General features: G+C 23.3%; 2 protein-coding genes across 2 annotated transcripts; both read left to right on the top strand.

Annotated features, from left to right (window-relative positions):
* Window positions 1–351: 351 nt before the first annotated feature.
* On the top strand, window positions 352–1,647 carry AAJ76_11300010289 (hypothetical protein; the record flags this gene model as incomplete). The annotated part of the gene is made up of 1 exon (XM_024473798.1): window positions 352–1,647. One exon carries the CDS (start codon window positions 352–354, stop codon window positions 1,645–1,647), a length of 1,296 nt encoding a protein of 431 aa, XP_024329874.1.
* A 4,566-nt stretch (window positions 1,648–6,213) lies between these two features.
* On the top strand, window positions 6,214–6,489 carry AAJ76_1130004427 (hypothetical protein; the record flags this gene model as incomplete). The annotated part of the gene is made up of 1 exon (XM_024473799.1): window positions 6,214–6,489. The coding sequence occupies one exon, from the start codon at window positions 6,214–6,216 to the stop codon at window positions 6,487–6,489; it is 276 nt and encodes a 91-aa protein (XP_024329873.1).
* Between the last annotated feature and the right edge of the window lie 4,151 nt (window positions 6,490–10,640).

The following is a 10,640-nucleotide window of genomic DNA, read 5'->3' as shown; positions in this document are numbered from 1 at the left end:
TTAAGAAAACATATTAATGTTCATACGTATGAAATGTTAAAACACACAATTTTCTTAAGATTGGTCATCGTGAGTACAACAAATATAGGAGTGAAAGAAATATTTATATATTTTTTTTCCGATACAATATTTCTGTATTTTTTTTTTTAACATAGAATTTTTTACTGCAGGATTTTTTATTCACCAAAGTAAAATTTTTTATAAAAATTTAATTTATTTTTTTTAAAATATACTTTTTTGTTGTAGTATGCCATATCATATCAACATCGTTTTATCAGATAAATAACATAAAATACAAATAAGTATTAAAATTATTTATCAGATAAATTTTACAGATATTTTAGCCGTTAAATGTTATTTTGGTTAAAGACAATTTTTTGTTCAACACAAATGTTAGATGTTAATTTATTATCAGAAATAGAAAATACATCAGATATTTTAAAAGCATTTGGAAAAAAAGAATTATGTGAAAACGAAGAGACACAACAAAAGAATCAAGAACTAACTAAAACAGGAGATAAAAATTTTTATGAAAACCAATCTAATTCTAATATTTTAGATGATCTGATAAATTTCATAGATGAAAGTTTTAATAACGGATATAATAATGTAGATTATAATTTAAGTGATAAAATGTTGTCAATGACTTCTGAAAGTAATTTTATAGCACAAAATAGCATAAGTAATCAACATATTACTTTAAAACGTGATAAACAATTTTGTATAATTAAACAACCGAAAAATAATACGGCGGAACATTCTCACAAAAGTGAATTCTGCAAAAATACCACCAATATGTTATTACGTTCAACTAAAAATGATTTATTACATGAACAATATATCAATCAAGAAAACAACACTTCTTTACAAAAATTTAATAATGTTACTGTTTTATCAGACCACCAGTCTTGCCACGGGGAAACTAATTGTATCAATAAACCAGATAATTCTCAAATCAATAAACTATCTAATGTTATTGATTCATCAATTAAAAAGCCAAAAAATAGCAAATATTCCAGTAGTGCCTACAAAAATAAAAAAAACGTAAAAATCAAAAAGAAAAAATCAAAAACAGACAACATTATACCTAATATTCGAAAATATAACATTGTAGAAACTTTAGAATCTAAAAATAAAAACAACCATAATAGGATATATTTGGCTGATATTTTTACAGCCAACGAACGTAAACTTTATAAAAAATACAAGCAATCCGAAAGAGACTTTAGAAAGTTTTGTAAATCGAATATTAATAAAAAGATATTACAATTTATAGAAAAAATTGAAATATCTAATTTATCTAATAACTTAAAGCACAGATCAATCCTTGCTCTAAGTAATCTTTCAAGTTTTTTAGATACAATAAATCCAATTACAACTAATGCAGCTCAAGCACCAATGCAAGATTTTGTAGATTCGTTGAATCTAGCATATAAGAAATTTAAAGGATATGCCGTGGTGTCCGAAAACCTTTTTATTTTTAAATCAAAGTTTAAAAGCTTACATATGGTTGGTAATGAATATATCTGTTCTTCCAGTTGTACTTTTTGTAAAATTAGAAAGTTATCGAAAAGTTTTAACAAGAGATTCAATTCATTTTACAAAAAACTTTTAGAATTTAAAAAGGTATTAAAAAAAAAAATCTAGAATAAACCTTTTTAAAAGATTGTTTGTATTTTGTTATTACATAGTATCCTAATTATACATTTTTGCATATTATTGTCAGCGCTGAGGTTAACATACACATGTCAAAACTTTTGTTTAAATACTTTAAAAATTTAAAATCAAAAACGTGGCTTTGGTTAGACCCATAGCCGCTTTTCACGGAACTTCCCCCAAGACAATATTGGTTGCGGCGAGAAACAATTATATCTAACTTTATTTAACCTAAAAAAATAAACTTTATGTAGTCAAAATTGGTTGAAATATTATTAACTGAATTTGCTGCAAAAAAACTGTTTAACTTTTCTTTAATAACTCTCTTTTTGTAGTTTTACTATTATGTCATAACCAAATCACTTTAACTTCGACTTTACTTAGTTTATTTACCTATCACTTCTTCTTAAATAATTTTTTTCACATTATTTCGTTTCTTCTAATTCTGTACTTAAAAAATCAATTTCATCTACTTTTACAAATTTCATTCTCTTTCTAAAAATTCATAAGAAGCTTAAACCTAAACAATTCTTCTAAGTAATTTATATTTACATAAAAACCCCACAACACTATCTAAATTTAACATAACAATCTTATGACTTTTTGTCCACAGCCATCGCTCGGCAAATAATTTTTTTTATATTGCCCTAGATCAGCGATAAATATAATAGGGGTAATAAAATAATAGATATAACATTAAGTAAATAAATAACAAAATATTATTACTATACTGGAGTTCACAATTTCTTTGTTTTTATTTGAAGATTTATTTTAAAAATACAATTAAATTAGATTTTACAAATAAAATATATCTTTTTTGATGTGACATAAATTACTTAAGACAATAAAATTTTTCGTATTTTTATATAAATATCATGTTTATAAATATTAAAATTTTTAATACATGTAACAAATTTTAACATTTCTATAAAAAATTTTAATATTAAATAAATTTTACCCTTACCCATATATAAATTGGAAAGTATGAACAAAACGATTTATATAAGTTTAATGTTGATAAATATGATAAACCAAAGGGTAGATCTTGTGGTGATGAGCATATAATTGCAAGTGCAACAAGGCTTAATAATAAAAGTTTATAAGAATTTTTTTAGACAGAGGTTGGCATCTTTATTTATATATTGGATACGCAGATTGTTTAAGGAAAAATTTAACTAAAACAATCGATGAAAACTATAAAGTAAATGTATAGTAAATATAATGAATAGATTTTCGCCTGTATAATTAGACAGTTGTAAACTTACATAAAAGCATTAAAATCTTTTAAATGTTAAGTCATAAATCAAGCATTTTACTTTAATGCAAAGATTACCTATTAAAAAAATCATCAGAGCATGTGTTAAGCATGGTATGTACAATGCTAATAAATGAAAGAAATTTACACCACTACACACGAAATAGTAGATTAGGCTATTAAAAAACATAACCGGATGTTTTCAAAAGATATTGTGTAATCGCGAGCAAAAAAAATAGAATGAATTTGGTAAATTTTGAAATGATAGTCAAATTAAGGACTTTATTAAACAAATTAGCTTTAATATCTGGATAATATCTTTTGTTTTTGATAAAGCAAAAAAGAACTTAGTATAAATGAATTTCTCAATGAAGCAATGCTAGAAGACAATTGGAAATCTTTAAAAAAATGAATTGATAATATAATTTGGGTATATAAACCTTATGTAGCAGAAGAGTCCAAGATGCTAATAAAAACAATTACACTGCTGTAACAATGAAAAAATAAAACACAAGATTAAGAGTTAGAAAAAGATTGTTAAAGAGTTTTGTGACACAGTATTGTGTTTCAAATTTGTTAAATGGATCAATTATTTAGTTCATCGCCGAAATTTTGGACTTATTAATTAGCAAAATTGGGTACTAGTACATTTTTAAACAGTTAACTCTTTTTGGTTACTTATAATTTAAATAAGATAGTTGTTTAGTCGATATGGGTCAAAGCAGTAACAATTATTTAAATGTCTGTAAGTCCTTTACCAATAAAATTATTAAATAAAAACATACTAAATTAGGAATTTATGAATCTTTCCGCAGCATCATTAAACTCTTTTCTGCCACAGAAATATTTTTCTGTCAAACATGCCAGTTTGCACAACAATATAAATATTTTATAAACTATTTAAGATAAGGTTAAAAAGTACGCATTTTAATTAGTTGTTGATTATAGTCTACTGCAATTAAGTGAGAAGAACGTTATACTACTTTTTAATTTTTCGAATACTTGTTTTTAGACCAACAAAATCAGTAACTAAAAAAATATACGAAATATTATAGACATATTTTAGTTTTATTATCTAAATCCTTGTATTGCTGCGCTATCAATTTTCATATAACATATTTTATTCTATTAAAACAATTATCTGGCAATAATGTTGTTATGTATAGACTTTATGAAGTTGATATTGGCCAAGGGCGATGTTCGATACAAAAGTTGTTTCACATCCAAGACATGTGTGTTGACGTGAAACGATCAGCATAAATGTCTACATAAAAAAATTTTAATCAATAAACATGTTTAACAAAAATAACAACAACAAATGTTTGTATATAATATAAGCCATGAAAAAACTTCTTAATATTTGTTTTATTACCTAATTTAATATTACCATTAAAATATCCTTAAATCTTTTTGCATCTATTTTAACCACACATTTAACTTTATCACATCATATTGATTTGTTATTTTATTAGAGTTATATCCTAATAAACAAAATTACATGCACGATTTTACTAAAAAAAGAACAATGGTTTTGTAATTAATCATAAGATGTGTTAAACTAAATTTAAAGCTTACGTTTATCGAGCCCAATTGCATTCTGATAATTGAAATTTATAAAAAACGACGGAAAGTGTTTACAAACTCTGAGAGATAAATTGTGTAAAGTTTGGAGGTATATTAAAACAAAAAAATTAAAAGATATAAATTAAAAAAAACTTTTTTATTAAGAAAGGTTTAGAATAATGAATAAACTAAATTAGTCAAAAAATAGTAACAAAACATTACATCTTAAAAAAATGAAATCAAGAAAAGATTTAAACATAATAATAACAAAAAATTATAGCAAAATTTACAATAAACTAAAAATTCTACAAAGTCTTGCAGAATTTTTTTCAACAAGCCCTTCTTATATTTTGATTAAAATAAATTTTGAAAAAATACCAATATATTTTTTTAAAAAAATTTATATGTTTCTTTTTAAGTGTTAAAATGAATTTAATTTTAAAAAAGCACCGTATATAAGATTGATATTTAATATATTAACAATTTATATGTATGCATTTTATGTGCCGTGTCCGCTAGAATACCTGTCAGCTAATATAAAAAACTATTAAAATTTCTCAATCTGCAAAAATGATATTAAAAATATTATTAATTCCGCCCGCAAAATACAAAATTTAAATACAATGCTATATTCTGCACATATACAAAACTAGCTTTCTGGATTTTAGAACAGCGCGATGTTATTTTGCAGCATTGTCAGAAGTTCTCCAGCCTGTTTTATAAATCGTGTTTACTTTGTATAAATATACTTTAACTTGCCATAGAATATTCATATTTAGTACTAAATACAATATTAAAACAGTAAAAAAAATAAATTTTAAAGGGTGTAATTTGTTTATAAAGCATATTTTAAATTTATTTAATTTTTTTTATATTACAATAGTCTTAGAGCATTTTACGTATTTTGCTTAAACTTTTGAAATATTAAAACTTATTAAATTCTTTAAATTTATTGTTTGAATGATATTGTTTTATTATGTTTCTATCTAATAGGTAAATAATAGTAAAGCTTTTAAAATTCTTATTACCAACTAACTATCAATATTAAACTAAAACGTTTTTCTGAAATATCACTGGAATTTAAAAAATTATTTCGACAAATATCTTTATTTTTAAATTTAACTTAGAAAATAAGATGTACTTACCAATAAATTTACCCAAATAGATGATTTTACATCTTTTATTAATTATTTATAATAGCGTGATAACTAGCTACATGATAGCCATAAGAAACGGCTTGAGATTACAACTATAATATAAGCATACATATCGAATCAATAAAACCAAATAAAGCCTTGAAACGCGTTTTTTTTGGGTATAGAGGAACATTGATCTTGTAGACGGTAGTGAAGAGAGGTTGATGTCTTTAAGCCTGCCAATACTGATAAAATGTAAATTTCATAATTAAAATAGTAAACAGCAAAATTGTTTCATGATTAGATTATTTTAAATTATATACGCAAATAAAAGATTTATTTTATCTTTTTAATATTTTTTATATCTAAAAATATATAAAACCCAATTTACCATAAAATCTTACAGCTCATGAACTTTATAGATAAACTAAAAAAAATATAATTTTATATTATCTGTTTTGTGATGTTATCACGGGAATATTTAAAAATTGTACTTTGTTCACTTGTTTATTTGTTTATTCATATATCTCATTTATAAAGTCAATAGTCTAAAAGATAATAAATCTAAAAAAATATAAATAAAAAAATTTTTGTAAATTAATAATGTCAAAAAAAGTTAGAGCTGGCAATAAAAGAGCAGAATTTGATAGACTTGTTGGCAAGGAAAAGAAATGCAACGATGAATCTAAAGTGAAGAATAATCAAAAAGTTTTACCTAATAATATTACACTTATTCAGTCTCAGCCGAAGTTGCCAAGACCTGGCAAATCTAATGTAGGGGGGAAGCCCGCATTAGATTTAGCTAGGTATTTTATTCGGAATGAAGTAAAAGTAGAAAATATTAGAGAAAGGGGGAACAATTTTATTGAAATAGATTGAATGAAACAAAAAAGCCAAGAGAAGAAAAGAAAACTGGGAAAAAAAGAGCGCCAGAATTAAAAGCTGAGTTGTATAAAGAGATAAAAAATATTGTAATTGAAGAAGAGAATAAAAATTTTAATATTTCTAACAAAGTAAAAGAACTGCAAGAATTACTGGTAACTAATAAAAAAAATAAGGTGCACATTATAGAAAAAACATTTAACTTCCAAGATTTACTATTTAAATGGAAAAAAATAGAAGGAGATAGATAGCTTATTAATAAAATTCTTAAGATCTATCTATTTTCTTTCATGCTTAGTCAAATGTAAAAATAATGTAAGTATTTATATAACATTTATACATTACTTTTTAGTAATATATTATGCATAATTAAAATTTTAATATTGACAGAATATTTTTTATAGCACAATTTACGCTTTCAAATACGTTCAATATCCCTTTCATAATATCATATAAATGATATAATATTTGTAAAGTGTTAGATTATTTATATAAAAATTTATACTTTTTTAAAAAATATTTTGGCCTTCCAGCAAAAAAGGGTGCTACCATATTCGCATTTTGATTATATACTTTTAAATTTAATCTTTTTTTAAAATTTCTATATAAACTACAAAAGGGTTTGTTATCGTCATTATAATTAAATTTTTACATTAATTTGCTATAATATCCAGTTTATCACTAAAAATCTAACACCGCTTTGCAACTTTTAAATTATTTAGAATTTTCTAAAATGTAAAATACATAAAATAAAGGAAATTGTAAATTGTAGAAAAACTAAGCCAAAAACACACATCTTTTTGTAAAAATATTTTTTACTTAAAATCTGAGATTTATAGATATACTGTCCTGTACAATAACTCTTTAGATATAGATATAACATGTATACTATATACACATGAAAAATTAGCCAATTTTATAATATTTTTGATTAATAACAAAATCATAAATCCGTTTCAACTATAGTATTTGTGTATTATCAATAAAGATTTTATATATTGCCTTATAAAAAATTTATAATTATCTTTGTATGTGTTTCGTGGAAAGTAATACTAATCCATTGTTGTAATGCTTTTACAAATTTGTACCCTACGGTTATGTAGAAAAACAAAATTACATTTAAAGACACTCTATATTCAGACTTTGAAAATAATCTAAATATTATACATAGTTAAAAAAATAAAAAAATATGCCACAACTGGGTGCTTAAAGATAATCTTCTAAATTTAAAAATAATTAATTGATCAGATAATTGTTATAGATAATTTGCTTTTATACAAGTCTTTAAATTTGTAATAAATATGGTTGACACAGAATACATCAGATAAACTCGCCTTTGTAAAACAACTTTAGATTTGTTATTCTTTATCCAGTTTTCTTGTTATTATACCCCTTCTTTGCAAAATTTATAGTAATGTTTTTTTCAAAAAAAGAAGGAATATATTTATATTTGTTGTTACCTAAAAATTGCTTATCAGAAAACGCGGGTTTATTAAAAATGTAAATACATACTTGAACATGTCAAATATCTTAAACCAAGCAACACATAGATATTTGACATGTGTCTTGCGTTCCAACAAAATTGTATATGCTATTGTAATAAATAATACGAATATCTCAAAATTACTTAAATTGAAAATTGTTTGTTAATGTTAATTTACTTATCTTACATACATCGTATTGATAATATTATTTAAGAAATTACTCCTTTAATTTACATGTTTTTCAACATGGTAAAGAAAAAAACTTTAACTAATTATAAATTGATATAAGAAGCAATATTATAGATTTTGGTTGATTACAAGGACGTTAAGCATTTGGTGTAAATGATTAAGATATGACAGATATAGTGCGATGACAATAATAACGTGCATATACGTAGAACATACTCTTGGGGGAAAAATAATAGATGTATATTAAAGAATATTAAAAATACCAATGTAGTGTTTTATTTATTTACAAAAGCTCAATTAATTTTTGGGGGATATTGGGTGGATAGCTAAGTTCACCATTTGGAAAGATGTTAAAAAAGAAGCTTTGTAGAAAAATTAGATATATCTGATAGATAAGATTTGTAGACTTGGTTTATTATTGTTTTTGAGAAGACATGTGTGAAGTTTTATCATCATTTTATGATGATATTTATTCAAATTTAAAGGAAATAAGAATAATTATTAACACGGGGATTAAACAAAAAGATCTTTAAAAGCCGAGTAACAATGTTAAGTTTAAAAGATGGTGTAATAGATAGGACAAATATTTGTAAATCTTGACATAACTTTAACTGCTAGGACAATTAAAATATAATATTTAATATTTTTCTTTAATAAATTTACAATCTTCTTTAGCACATCGCATTTATAATTTATTTGCCATATCAAATTACTGGTTGTAAATTATCGCTTAAATTTTTAATATATGAAGAATGAAAATATTTTATTTAATGTTTATTTATATTATCGCTTTGAAAATTCGTATTATCTAATAAGTTATTGTTGGCTGTTTAAAAGTAAAATTCTGCAAAAGGTTTACGTATAATATATTTTATATTTTATTGTAATAAACGAAAATTATATCAAAAATATTCAATAAAAAAGGAATATTAGTGTTTGACATATTAGAGGGTTAATAATGTAACAGAATATGACAAAAGATGAAGTAAATTTTGATTTAAAAAAATATAAAGGTGCTATAAAATAAAGCTGGATACAAAAACAATATTAAGTGCTGTAAAAATCGCAATCTATATCTATTAAATAATTCTTGTTGAATAAAAGTGCTGTGTAAATTTTATACTGAATGTCATAAAATGGTTGAAATAATTTTTTTAATTATTTTATCGTATGGCATTTAATTAAACAATTCCTCAACAATTATATCTTTAAGCACTCACTATACACTAAAACAATAGTTGCCATTACAACGTAAGTTTTATGCATAAAAATAATATTAAAACAAATATCCAAACATTTATTTTTTAAAAAGTTTTATTCTTTCATCTAATCTTTTATTAAATAATTTTAATAATTAAGTATAGGTTGTATAGGACATAGTATGTAAATTATACTTAACAAAAGAATGATTTTGATAAATGAAATCACAAAACCAAAAAGAAAATTGTTTAGATCTATTCATTGGTCTACTATAATTTAAAATTTATAATTGTCATGACTTTAATCATAACAATAATATTTTTTTTATTTATTTTGACATATAAACTTCCAAATAAAAAATTTAATAAGAATAAAAAAAAAAGAGCAAGAAATTTTATTGAAAAAACCAAAGAAATAATATCAAGTCAAAGAACTTTAATAGAGCTTTATCATAAAATAAAAATTTTTTTGGAGATCTCAATAATTAATGTAATCATAAAATTTTGGATTAAATATTATAAATTTATCTACTTATGACACTATTCGCAGGAAAGTGCCCCGAAGGCAAAAATTTCCTAAAATGCATTTTCCTGGCGCTTAGGATTTGCTGTTATTACAAATAAGTTTGTTGTATTGCCTACTAAATGGGATTACAGATAGTAAATTTGTTCCTTGCTGTTTTTGTTGTTGCTTTTGAAATAATTAGAGTAATATAAAAAAATAATTTATTTTAAAGCAAATTTGAAAAGTTGACATGTGGTAAATAATACAACAAAAAAAAAACATAATAAAAACCTTTAAATTATTTTTTGTGTAAAATGAATAAAACTGTTGTTTATATGTAGATTTAATATTGAATAAAATTATTTATGTATTATTATTAAATTTCAGCTAGATGTTGCAGACCGAATTGAGGCATACATCCAATCTGTGACACTTAAGAAGGCTCTTGAAAGTATATCGTTGGAGTAGCGAAGAAGAGGGGATATAAATGTATCAGAGAATGAGGGAGAGCTGAGTCTAGCATCAAATTTGTTCAATATGTCACCTGAAGCAATAAGTCAAATATAAAAAAAAATACTTACCTCCAAATAAACAATTTAATTAAAGTACAAATTAATATCTTCACCATTCAAACTTTATTTAGAAAGTGTAATGACACAAAATATTATCCTCTGATATAAAAAATTAAAAAGACATCTTACTTAAAATTTTATTATAAGTATTCAATTAAATCAATATCAAATGCTTCATAATGTTTTTTAGGGGTTTTAA

Source organism: Vairimorpha ceranae (genome assembly GCF_000988165.1).
Source record: "Vairimorpha ceranae strain PA08 1199 chromosome Unknown NODE_113, whole genome shotgun sequence".
Classification (NCBI taxonomy): domain Eukaryota; kingdom Fungi; phylum Microsporidia; family Nosematidae; genus Vairimorpha; species Vairimorpha ceranae.
This window is presented reverse-complemented; position numbering and strand designations above follow the sequence as displayed.